This window comes from Bombyx mori, chromosome 17, assembly GCF_030269925.1.
Source record: "Bombyx mori chromosome 17, ASM3026992v2".
NCBI classification, from domain to species: domain Eukaryota; kingdom Metazoa; phylum Arthropoda; class Insecta; order Lepidoptera; family Bombycidae; genus Bombyx; species Bombyx mori.
This window is the reverse complement of record NC_085123.1, coordinates 5549431-5563599: the sequence shown is the minus strand read 5'-3', so window position 1 is coordinate 5563599 and position 14169 is coordinate 5549431. Positions and strand designations below refer to the sequence as shown.

Genomic DNA, 14169 nt, shown 5'->3' with positions numbered 1-14169 from the left:
CCCTAGAATCGTTGAGAACATTCCTCACAAGTCGAGAGCCTTCGACGTGTTTCTGCTATGTGATAATAGATGGCGTTGTACTTCTCGAGCGTTCTAGATGTTACTAGATCTTTCGATACTCGTTCGGCTATTCGACGATAGATGGCGTTACTCTTACCGGTGTAACAGTATTTTATTGCCCGTGTAGGCAGAAGAGCACACCTAATGGGGAGTTGTTACTGTCGCTCATGGACGTCAGCAATGCCAGTGGCAAAGCCAAGCCGCTGCCTACCGTTAGCTTATTAATCATTGTAAAATGCCTAATAGTGTTTACAATTCGACAACCCTGGATTTTGCAATGTGTATGAGCTGTAATATGCAATTGGCCAATGCATAATCAGCCTGCTTTGCACTCTCATGTCACTATCAAAGCAAGAACATTAAAATTTAGTTTGTTCGTCCTTTAACTAATTTAGACACCGTAATAATATTATAACAGCGTAAATACCAGCGTAAATACCGGATTGACATGAAATATTGGGTTTCTAAATTGATTTCGATAAATTACTTTTTCTTTGTGTACCTATACGAAAAATTCTAAAGCATTTCTGTTCCAGGGAAATCTATTTTATTTTTATTCTATTTCTGTCATTATTCACTTGAATGCTACTAAAAAGAAATATGGCATTTATTACAGTCGACTATGACGATGATCGCTGTGTTTCTCTTAATTCATACGTTCACGTGTATTTGGCTCGTCACGTTGATTTTATTTTCTTCAATCTACACTATAAGGACGGTGAAATCACATTTGATGGACGAGTGAGTATTGTAGAAGTTGAATAAGAATACAGAGACCTATGTATATTATATCTATATAAAATATATAAAAGAAAGTCGTGTTAGCTACACTATTTATAACTCAAGAACGGCTGAACTGATTTCGCTGTAAATTGGTGAGGAGGTAGGTTAGAATCAGGAGAAGAACATAGGATACTTTTTATCACATTCATGTGGGACGTGACATAAAGAGTGGTGTAACAAAACGCAACTGATATGGAATAACAAAACGCAACTGACAGCTAAACGTATTATATTCTATGGTTAATTATAGTAGAATTTTGAAGTTGACCGGTTGGTGTGTATGAAACAAACCGTGTCGCGGAACAAAGTTTGCCGGGTCCGCTAGTTATATAATACTTTTAACTTTCGGACTCAATACTAATTATATTTAAAAAGTTAATAATGAATGACAATTTAAAAAAGAAAAAAAGCTAACAATAATCTCGAAATTTTAATTTACTTTTCAAAATTTCGTTTAATCAACCAAAGAAAACCTATTGGTATAAAGCGTACTTTGGTGAAGGCGACAAACGGGAGCAAATTACTATTTTATGTTTCTGGTGTTAAGACAAAAGTGTGTAAAAAACAATAATACTTTTGCTGCGATAGTGAAAAATGCACCATTTATACCTTTGGATATGAGGCAGAAGTTTCGAATGAATTACGGTTATGGCAATCAATTAGGAATATTTTAAACAAATAGTGTACTTACGGAATAAGAAAGTAATGCGAGAATCTATATATATATATAAATGAATTGCTGTTCGTTATTCTCGCTAAAACTCGAGAACAGCTGGACCGATTTGGCTAATTTTGGTCTCGAATTATCTGTAGAAGTTCAGAGAAGGCTTAAAAGATAGATAAATGAATGAAAATGCTTGGAATTAAATAAAAATAACAATTTTGTTTTTCATTGATGTGTCCCCCGTCGGACGGATTGCTTTTGTTTGTTTGTTTAAGTTTATTTTATACAAAATTTTGCTATTTTATTTATCGATTGAGGCACTATGAAGTCTGCCGGGTAAGCTAGTTACAAATAAATAATGAAATAATCGAGGATAAATTATATACGATCACCTGTTCCAAATTAAGATTCCATATGAGAGCCAGAGTTTGATATACATACTTAAACATAATATAGATATTAAACACCCAAACAAAGAGAAAACGACCTTGTTTGTCAAAAAAATGTTTCCCCTATATGGGAATCGAACCCACGACTCACAGTCCAGCAGTCCGGATCGCTAGCTACTACGCCCTCAAGAATGCCAACAAAGAGGGTATATATACCCTATAAACAGCTAATTCATTATATTAATTATCAACATAATTTATTTGACGATTGTGCGGTTGCCTTTTCCACTCTACCAAACAAAGTCATAATTCACTTTTGTTTGTCTGTGTATGTAATACGTTCCTATGAATTATTTCAGTTCAAGAGGAAGGTTTGTGTGTGTAACATTTTTTCGCTCATTATAACCGAAGAAGAAGTTATCTGTTTCTAACTAAATTTGAGATTCTAAATTTGAATTTTCCTTTAAATGCAGAATATTTCTAAAATAATAATCCTATATCAATCTAAAACAATTTTCGGTTATACGTCTTGGATTTTCGGTACAATTAAAGTTAGGTAAAAATGAAAATTCAGGACAGGAAACCTCAATCGATGTTGTAAAATTAAGTTTTAGTTAACTAAGCTAAAGTTTTTATGAATTTGTAGATTAGAAGATATCTGACAGATTTCGGAATCGCATTAACGTCATCTTCGACATAAGTTTGCATATACATATCGACGCTTGAAAGGCAAACATGACTAAGCGACAATAACTGTTTTGTACATAAATGATAGGCAATAACCATATTCGATGCGCAAAAAAAATATATTTCTAGGTCTATTAAAATCATTTCAATCCTACAGCTACTAGCTAGAGTCTACTATAGCTAGGTACGTTAAAATAAATTTTGTTTTCAAGTATTTCAACTTTAAATTAGTCTACTGTAAAGTTCACGCATTGTCGCTTAGTCACGTTTGCCTTTCAAGCGTTGATATGTATACAAATTCCGAATAATTACCTCTGAATCGTCGGTCTACTGAGCCATTTCATATATAAAATGCTTTAGGTATCGGTGAATCATGGCTAGGACTAATTGTTTTGAATTTAAAAGCACGCAATGCTTAACGAAAAATAAAAACATTGTTTTGTATTCTTCTAGGGATTTGACAAAAGGTCGTTGGGATTACATAACATCTTTGTATATGGTTGTATCTTCATTGACCACGACAGGTGGCGACGAACTAATAGTAGATGACGTGTATTCAATGTTCATACTGGGCATCTTGCTGATTGGTGGTAAAATGTTGGCTGCCGTAGTAGTTATGAACTCAATACAGGTGGCGTATTCTAGTAAATATGCCTTGAACTGTTACGAAACGGCGACCGATGAACTTGTAGACGTTTTGAAAAATCAAGGACTTTCAAGTAAGCAATCTAATTTCTTTTTTCTTTTTCTAACGATATACACTACAGTGTGTTTTACTGTTTCAAGGAAATCATTACTTTTTTTTTACCAAATTATGGTAATGTTAACCATATCTTTATCCTTAGCTAGCTGACCCGGCAGACTTCGTAGTGCCTCAATCGATAAATAAAAGACCTAAACTTTTGTATAATATAAAATAACCTTAAAACAAACAAAAGTAATCCGTCCGACGGGGTACACATCAATAAAAAAGAAAATTGTTATTTTTATTTAATTCCTAGCATTTTCATATTTATTTACCTTTGAACCTTCTCTGGACTTCCACAAATAATTCAAGACCAAAATTAGCCAAATCGGTCCAGCCGTTATCGCGTTTTAGCGAGACTAACGAACAGCAATTCATTTTTATAATATATAGGTAAAGAAGATAATAACACTGTGACACTAAGTTTCACTCTATTTCATATCTGGTCTGCCTATATTTACTGCTATGTAATTAAGCGTTTAATCCGTATTTTAAATTAATTCAGTCTTTAACTTCGTGTCTCAAAATGTTTGAACGCTTTCGGATTGTGAGGTCTTTGGACACCGGGTGGAACTTTAGTTAATGTATCGACGCCAATCGATTTGTCATTATACAACACAAAGCCACTAAAAGATTACTACTATTTAAATTCATAGAAGTCTGAATGGAATTTTATCGGCCGCATGTAGGTACTTCAACAAAGTATCGATTCAACTTTTTTCTTCATATTGTTATCGTCCAGGTTATCAACTGAAAAAGTTGTGGATGTACGTCCAACAACTTTGGGTTGCCGAGCGCGGTCGACAGGTAAAGTTTTAATTCTTACTTTAAACTTGTTGCATACTATTCGTCCATATAATATTTTGCGTCCGGACTTTGTGAATTATTCATGTTGCTCGAGTTCACTTATCTTCCTTATTGGGTTTGTTCTTTTCGTTTTATTGGCATGTGATGTATTCTGTTAAGGTATGTTATGATGACTTATAAATAAAATATGATGCTATGAAACACCTGGAGGTATTACAACGTTAAGTAGCTGTTTTGATTTGTTAAGGATAACCCAAATTTGAAGCTATTAATCGCAAACATTCAGGCACCAGAAATAAAACAATTTTGGTGCCTTTTCAAATTGAAATCGAAAGTAAATGATATTAGGCTAGAGGGTACATTGTTAGGCCATTATAGAAAAAAAAAAAAACTATTTTGTCAGCATGATGTAAAGCTTGAAATTAAATTTACTGTAACTGGATTTCATACCTATTAAAATTAAAAACATCTTAATTATACCACAAGTTTCAAAGACCCAAAGTCCCGAGAAGTAATACTCGATGTTAACTCAAAGGGCATGTATGATACTTCCATAGTTAATTATATCTTAATATAATGCTTTAACAACAGTATCATAATATAATGCTTTTTAAATTTAAGGAAATTAAAATATTTGTACGAATTTTCGGTATAATTAATTAAATTTAGAAAATAATATTCAGCTTCCTGTGTTATTGGCGCAAACTCCATACGTGAGACGTTGCGATCTGATGTCAGCGATGTTCGGTCATCATTTGAGAAATTGCTATCTTTTTGCTGAAACGGGAGAATCGTTTCTACGACAACTCACCGTGGCACTTGAATATGCGATTTATTTTCCTGGTATTTGTGTAGATAGCTAGTAGTAGTAGATAGCTATTAGTGGCAAAGATTCCATTCAAATAGTTTCCCAACGATTTGCCTTTAAGAAATAGTACTATCTTCTATCATTGGTACGAGAAGTGGCCTAAAGTTTATAGGCCTCGAATAACAAAGCTATGGGCTTATCTCTTATAAAAAAATTCCTTTCGAAACTATGGCTACAAAAATGTATTTATAATAGTATACTACATGTAGCTCATGGATGTACTAGATCGAGACCCGCCTGATCCGTAGTCGTGGTGGCCATGCCTTGAATTGCTTACTGATTTTATGCTATAGCGGTAGGCAGCGGCTTGGCTCTGCCCCTGGCATTTCTGAAGTCCATGGGTGACGGTAACCACTCATCATTAGGTGGGTCGTATGCTCGTCTGCCTATAAGGACAATAAATAAAATTAAAAAAATGCTACCCAATCGCTATCAGATTCGGGGGGTTATTCCAGCGTCTCTGGGCTGGTAGGTGAATTCACAAGGCTCATACTGAGAGAATTTACTAACAACTGCCCTGGCAAGAACACTGTTTCGCTGCATTTAGCATTGTATCGTAAACAGACCCTCTAAGAAGACCTGGTCAGAAACTCAGTGGGCTGAGTCTATGAATGCACGTCGAACTCCTCCCGTTGTTGTGGTTACTTGGAGTACCTAAAGTACCGAGAATGGATCGGGAGGATTCGATAAGACATGCTTAGGGCAACGGCGGGTGTGAGCTGCCCTATTGCCCGAGTCGGGTACGTAATTAGCGGCGGCCACGATAAAAGGGTTTTTATGTCGCGCCGCTTTTTCGAAGAATCGTTATGATGCTGCCTTCAGCTACTTAATGACACAAATTCGAATTTCTCCGACGGCTATCTGCATAAATCGGATTGGATGACCTAGAGTGTGCATGGGTGCGAGTTGCGGGCGGCGTCAGACAACACTATACTTTTCATTCCCCAAGTTGAAATTCACCAGACTTTATTTGTGGATTATCAAGTACCTTATTCATTTTTCACTGTAAAAATATGTAGTCTACTTGGAGCGAAACCCCTGTCAATTCAGTTAAAACGTTAAAGTGTGGGCTAAATAGATATTTGAATAAAACAGGTAACTACATAGTCGTGGCAGGAGATTGCGAAGCTCGCATGCATTGGGTAAATACGGGTGTCGTCTCTGTGGTGTCAGTACGTAATGACTTGACGGAAACTACGCATGAACGATTGACTTCCGGCGATGTGTTCGGAGTGCTACAGGGACTCAGCCGTGGAGTGACCCACGGCTTCTCTTATAAAGCAGAGACGAAGGTTAGCACCGCATACATATAACAGTAGATTTGAAAGCCCAAATTTTTTTTTCTTTAAGGGCACTGTTTCGTTCTTCAACTTGGAATGTATGACCTCTTGCTGATAAAACTATGTAGGTTGGCGGCATCCACGTCAGCGGCTTCAATTTATAAATGTGGGAGATCTGATGTGATTGTCTGATTTATTTGCAGGTTAGTATTTTGTCGCTAAGTTTGGACGCGTGGACGAAAATTATTCAGTTCTTTCCGGAATCAAAGAGGATCGTGTCCGAGAGAACGGGTTTTTTATTTGCGCAACTGTGATTCGTAGGTTTTTCTTGTTATGGAAATATTACACAATCATTATTTTAAAACTAACAATGAATATTTATTTGTTGAACAATTTAGCAGCTTAATAGGTTTTTGTACATATAATAATATATGATATATTATTATTTTTTCATTTTCATGTGTTTGAAATCAATTTTAATTAAATGTTAGTATAGGGAAGTACAGATTTAAAAGTGCACATGAATTTAATTTAGCAATAAAATATAAGACATTCGCATTACAATTGTGAATCATTTTAAGCCGCTTATTACAGTACCAGTGTGTGCGAAATTACCAGTTGATATTCCAGAGTTAGATTTGTTCAACAATACAGTCAATAGAAGAACTATTTCTCTATTTCCGATGCAAATATAGATTCGGATTATGAAATATATGATAGTTTGTCATTTTGAGGTGAAAGAACTTAATGTAGATTGATAAGAAAATAAATCTATATTTTAATAGTTCGACTTAGTTATCGAAAAAAAAATTTTTTTTTATTGCCCTTGTAGGCAGACGAACATACGGCCCGCCTGATGGTGAGTGGTTACCGTTACCCATCGACTTCAGCAATGCCAGGGGCAGAGTCAAGCCGCTGCCTACCGCTTAATACTCTCCACAAGCCTCGTTTGAAGAAGGACATGTCATAGCGCTCGGGAAACACCGTGGAGGAGAGCTCATTCCATAGCCGGATGGTAAATCCAAACATGCGAAAATAGCGCAGTGAAGTGGAGTTGAATTGAAATTATCGGACCATTAATGCAACGTATGAAATAATTTGTTGTAATAATGGAAACAAAAAAACAAATTAAGCATGTATTAAAAATAGTAAGTCCACTTTAAGACAATTTTGAAATAATAAACTATTGCGCATTACAAATACGTAAAAGTCAATATAATTATGAAGACGTAAGTAATCTAGTATAAACAACAAAAATATATAAATTAGTAATTTAACTCTTTAATATACATACATTATTTTTCTCTTTCTCTTTGGATTAATAACATTTTTGTAATAAGTTAAATAAAACTAAACATTTTTAATTATGTACTAGCTGACCCGGCAGACTTTGTAGTGCCTCAATCGAAAACAAAATTGTTATTTTTATTTAATTACGGGCATTTTTATATTTATCTACATTTTAACCTTCTCTGGACTTCCACAAATAATTCAAGACCAAAATTAGCCAAATCGGTCCAGCCGTTCTCGAGTTTTAGCGAGACTAACGAACAGCAATTCATTTATATATATATATATATACTAGCTTACCCGGCAGACTTCGTAGTGTCTCAATCGATAAATAAAAGACCTAAACTTTTGTAAAAAATAAACTTAAAACAAACAAAAGGAATCCGACCGACGGAGGACACATCAAAGGAAAAACAAAATTACTATTTTTATTTAATTCCGAGAATTTTCATATACACCTATCTTTTGAACCTTCTCTGGACTTCCACAAATAATTCAAGACCAAAATTAGCCAAATCGGTCGAGCCGTTCTCGAGTTTTAGCGAGACTAACGAACAGCAATTCATTTATATATATAGATTATATCATAAAATACGGCTATAGTAAGCCTATAAATGCATGTAAATACTACGACTCTGCCTGTTTTTGCTACCAAGCAATTATAAGTCTGAGTTTGAAGGTTGAGACAGTTTTACCATACAATAGACTTAGATTTTATGTCTTAAGGTGGGTAGCAGCGAACTAGGAGTGAAGTTTCAAATTTGTAAAGTAACAGCTTTCTGTTGTTTGAAATCGAACTTCATGCTCATTATGTATGGTGTGATTAAATCGAAAATTTCGTACAGAAATAAGTCGATTAAATAGTCCCAGGGGGAAGTTGGAATTGTGCGTTTAATTACATTTGTCGAGTTTAACGGCGCCGAGTCGAACGAGTTTTGTAAATATTAAAACATTTTCCCGTCAAGCGGGCCAGCGCGTTCCCTTTGGCGGGCGTGCAATGAAAAATCACATTTTCCATATATTGAGGTGGGTACCCAAATGGAGGCAATATCGAAGTGCTGATTTGTCGCTCCGCTGAATATTGGTCTGGCGTTGATTCAAATCGCTGCGAATGTCGACCGAGGTAAATCGAGATGGTTTAATTCCCCACAAAAAATTACATAATTTTGAACGCGAAATGTTCAGCCAGTCCTGTTTCTGCGGTTTTTCAATAATGTAGGTATATTATCTACGCGAGACACTGTGGCTTTATTGCTTCTATAATAAAACCAATTGAATTCTTGCTACTTGCTTTAATTATAATTTACAATGCTTTAGTCGTGATTGTTCGTCGATGAATGTATGAATGTGACCTTTCTCGAAAAGGAACGATCTTGAGCCAATAAATGATTATTGTGAGGTATATTAAGAATATTGTTGAATGCTGTTAGCGCGCGGTGCCGGTAGTAGTAAATGTTCTGGTATGACGTTTTGGCTAGCTTGCTGTGCTAAACGAGTCAGGCGCCGCGACATATATTATGATGTAACACTGTCTGATTCTCGTAATATAATATTGTTTTATTATTACACATAAAATACGAACGTAAAGTTAAAAAAATCAGCGGTTTGTTAAAGTTACTGCTACGGATTCACGATTCGTAAAGAAAATGAAGTCATTTCTCAAGCTGCACACAATTTCACATTTTTCTCGTGTTTATCATTATTTTTTGCGTCATTTGCAACGGGTAAATGACATTGAGGCATGTGGAAGATTAATCTGGCCGCAGCGGGCTATGTAGGCGGGGCGGTAGGCGAGACAGGGAGAGTGAGTGGATGTCCGCGTTATTTAGTTGAGTATTATATCAAGATCCTCCCGACGTTTCGCTCTCTTGTGAAATTAAATCAACGTTCATTCAAGTGGCTATAGGAATCGTCTGTCATTACATTTTAACCGCAAATTACATTCAGAGATTTATTGCGTGCTCTCAATATTATTGGAGGGGGAAAGGAACGAAGCGTCCCTGAAATTTGTCTCTATTATTTATTACCTCTGTTCGAGGTTTCAAAGGACTATAAAATAGAAGGCCTTTTTCCTTGAGGCAGCGATTTAACCGCGGCACGGGAGTTGTCATTCATTCCTATTTCTAGCTTATTAATGCGTTTTTCTCGCCGGCTAAATCCGTTCGCGTGAAATTAAATATAAGGAATAATCTGTCCCGGAAAAAAAGCGAGAGGAATCCGTGGATTTTTTGGAAATTTCCCGAATTTTTTTGCAAAGTGACTGACGTGCTTTATAATTGTTATTTACTGAGGATACATTTATTTTGATGGAGCTGTCATAACAAAAAAAAACATTTTTTTTTATTTTTTTATTTACAGATTTTGTGGCATTAGTTTTATTTTGTTAAGCGCTTGTATAATTTCGGTGATACGCATGTCACAATAGAGGTTGTAGTTTCGAAACCTAGTTACTAGTGTTTGGTTTTTGAGGGAGTCGTATAGTGTTATACATAATTAATTTTATAAACATCGTATAATAAATATCATGATAGCGTGAGATTTGTGTGAGAACCATTTGCAATATAAGCTAAAGAAAAAGGCCCGTCAGCAGACGTTAGCTAATATAAATGTTAATAAAAATTCCGTAGATAGATAGGCGGTATCTCGACCCACCCAGGCTTAAATGGTTACTAGACATAATAGGGTGAATTTCGCTTCCCACCTTAAGACGTTTGAAATGTCATGTCCTTCTTCAAACGAGGCTTGTGGAGAGTATTAAGCGGTAGGCAGCGGCTTGACTCTGCCCCTGACATTGCTGAAGTCCATGGGCGACGGTAACCACTCACCAGCAGGTGGGCCGTATGCTCGTCTGCCTACAAGGGCAATAAAAAAATTTATCTCAATAACTGTTATGAGTTATTCTTCAATTCGAAAGGCAAGGCAAATAAATAGAACCCGCCCAAGAGAAACAACATTCAGTAGCATTTTTAGGGTATTTTCTGCGTGTCGTCACCGATTTTTTCCCGCCTACCTATCCCTATTATTATATATAGATATATTTTCCCTATCGTCGGGATTATTACAACTATTTCCGGACCGGTAAGTGAGCTCACGGGCTCATCCTGAAAGATTTGCTAACACTGATCCTAGCAAGAGCAGTGCTTCGTTGAATCTATCACTAGATTCGAAATCGCATCGTCATCATAATCAATTTATAGTATCGACTAGGGGAATTGTCGTATGTTAAAGATACAAAGAGATGATATAAATTGGTAGGTAAATGATTAAAATATTCTTATTGGAATTTTGTATTTTTAATAAAATTAGATCAAAAAAAAATTATTCATCATAAATGAAATTACATAGGTACTTGTTTAGCATCAAAAAGAGTTACCGCCGATTCACAAAAACTAGCCTCCATCCTGAGAAGAACTGGCAAGAAACTCAGCGGGCCAGCCTTTTTTTTTAATATTAGTTTTTTTTTTTAATATTAGATAATAAAAAGTATATTCATTTTTACAATGAGTAATATAACGTAACAATTATTGCAACATTGAGATCATGATAAATAATGCTAGATTCAGGTTTTATTAGATTTCTTTATGCCATATAACTATAGCTATCGCACTAGGGTGGCATACACGATCGTTGCTACAACAGAATACGATTGCAATGTTAAAACGATTACTGAATTCCGGACTTGTCTAAAGTATCAGCAAATAAGCTCAACTTGAGACGAACACGCACAATCAATCGTACGTGCCTGCCGTGTGCGACAAAATGTAAACTCGCGTTACACTGTATACTGTATACGTATATACGTACTATACGTATTTGTACGATGTACATTTCGTATGGTCTTCTTAAGAGTAGAAAATTATAAAAGTTAAAACGTTTTGTTTCAATGTTTTATCTTTATCATAGTATAAAACAAAGTCGCTTTCTCTGTCCCTATACCTATCTGTCTGTCCCTATGTATGCTTAAATTTTTAACACTACGCAACGGATTTTGATGCGTTTTTTTTAATAGATAGAGTGATTAAAAAGGAAGGTTTATATAACAATAAATATAATAACATCCATTAAATAGTGGATAAATCAATAATAAATTACAGTTTCCGAAGCGAAGCGAGGGCGGGTCGCTAGTCTATACTTCTATACTATAATATTATAAAGAGGAAAGATTTGTTTGTTTGTTTGTTTCGAATAGGCTCCGAAACTACTGGACCGATTTGAAAAATTCTTTTTCCATTAGAAGCCGACATTGTCCCTGATGAACATAGGATACTTTTTTTTTTTTTTTTTGTTTCATGTGTGTTTTAATGTTTCCGAAGCGAAGCGAGGGCGGGTCGCTAGTATTTGATAAACAGCTAAATCGTATTCTTGAAATTCATACATTTGTAAATTACTTTTTTTTTACTTTAGTTACTTTTCATTTATACGATACTTTTTTTCAGTCTGGGGATCGAATCTCATACAAGGTGTTTAGGGGGCGCACGATGTAACTGGACAGTCTTTTTTTTTATTGCTTGGATGTGTACCGTTTTCAGTACCTTTTTTTGAAATATATATTGTTTTGTCATGACGTTTAACATTGACATCAATGTGACTCAGTAAGTACACACTAAAGTCAAAAAGTATGCAAGTTTTTTATAGCGTAGTTTAAAATGCTGTAAGTTCGGGAGCCAAAGCTCAGATAATGATATTGTTATGCATAATCATTAGTTCTAATAGTTTCTCTTTCGCCGGAATCCTTGGCAGTAATGAGCAATTTATCGTTTATGGACGCGCTCTGCAGTAATACTAATAAACAATCATACATAATTCAGAGATCTTTCCACGTCTTGCCACACTGTCAAGCCGTAATGGAATCTCTAACATTTCTATTACGTAGGTACTTCAATATGCCGTTTGATGGATTTACTTGTAGTTGTTGCTATTGTTACTATACTGGGTTAATTAATTGAGAAAATCGATAGAGATATAACTGTTTATTGCAAATTACAATGATACATTGTCTTAATTAGAAATAGTAACCTATTTTAGTATATGAGTCTATTCAACGTGTAGATAAAATTTAGATGCGACATTTAATCTTCGCTACAGAATAAATTAGGGCAAAAATTGACCATTTAAATATTTGCAGTGGCGCAGCGAGAGGGGTAAGAGGGGGGCATCATGCCCGGGGCGCTACTCATAAAGGGGCGCCAAATGGACCGTCCGCAAAACAAAAAATTACTGGATAATTTTTATTTTTATTAAAATAGTTTTTTGGGAAATACTTTTAAATTAGTGTGTTATATAATAAATCTTAATTCGTAAATAAATAAAAACACTAATAGTCTAAATAGGGGCGATAAAAAGGTTTTGTTGTGTTGGGAACGAGTTGAGCTCGCTACGCCACCGAACGTTTTGTGCCTACGCCCCACTATCAACAGAGTTGAAACTTATGACGCGCGAACCTTACTTAAAACGGCCATCATATCTTTTTTTGGTCCGGTAGCCCTACCTCCTCTGAGGCCCCCCCACCAGGGGGGCGGGCACGCGGCGTATGTCGGACCCCCAAGACCTTGACGTCCACATTATATTTTGGTATGAAAACAAAAAAATTGTAATTTTATAGTTGTTTAACAAACCCAAAAAAAATGTTTTGTAGACTTAGGTGCTCATTATCGATACAGTTTACGGAAACAAATAGATTTATCTTAACTATGTTATATTAAATCAATATTAAGATTTTAGGACATTTTTTATCTACGCACGGGTATATACCACCAGCCTGCCAATTTTCCCGCTAAGCAGTAATACGTTTTGTTTTGAAGGGTGCGGCAGCGGTAGTACTATAAAACTGAGACCTTAGAACTAATTTCTCAAGATAAGTGGCGGTATTTACGTGGTTTACAACTATAGGCTTCTCTGTAGCCACTTAACACTAGGGCCGTGAGCTCGTCCACCCATTAAACAATAAAGAATCTATCTAAAATCTTACGATGATTTTTAAAGCTATTTAAATCTTAAGATATTAGGATTTAGCTTAATATTTATTGTCAAGTTGCATGAGCAAACTAGCCCATCTTATCATGACTTATTTAGAATTAAAAACTAGTCTAGTAGTCACACAGACAACGCGACGTAAATGAAAAAATCTTTGTACTATAGTCGGATTTTTTATTAGACGAAGTCAACTGACGTTTACTGTGTTGTCAGGTTTTGATGAAATAAAAATAGTGTTGTGACAAATTGAATGATTGAAAAAACTCCTGAATTAATGAAATTGCCTCGATTGTCTAGTGAATAGTTGGTGTGTCGAATTGCCGATATCGGGTACGGGGTTTGAATTTTAGGCGTGCTTTGTACATACCAATGAGTTTTCGACGAAATATTATGTTCCTATAGTATCTACCTGTACTGAATACCGAGTGTTTTAAACATTAAGAAAAACATTGCGAAGAAGCTTGTAAGACTGTCCTATTTCCAATACATCATATAGTTGAAATTATAGATGTATAAAATATAACAATTATAGGTATGTAATGAAAATAAAAAAAACTAATTGTAGTTACATACTACTAGTAACATATATTGGAGCACTTTAATACAATTTTATTGTAAAATAT

General features: G+C 35.3%; 1 protein-coding gene across 1 annotated transcript in view; it reads left to right on the top strand.

Moving 5' to 3' along the window:
• The window catches only part of LOC101746849 (uncharacterized), a 49410-nt gene extending 42417 nt beyond the window's left edge, over positions 1-6993 (top strand). The window contains exons 39-44 of the mRNA XM_038017021.2: positions 677-801; positions 3037-3302; positions 4071-4135; positions 4819-4978; positions 6099-6295; positions 6487-6993. Coding sequence (XP_037872949.2) covers positions 677-801; positions 3037-3302; positions 4071-4135; positions 4819-4978; positions 6099-6295; positions 6487-6597 — 924 coding nt within the window. The 3' untranslated portion in view covers positions 6598-6993. The remainder of the gene's footprint in view (positions 1-676; positions 802-3036; positions 3303-4070; positions 4136-4818; positions 4979-6098; positions 6296-6486) is intronic.
• The last annotated feature ends 7176 nt before the right edge of the window (positions 6994-14169 follow it).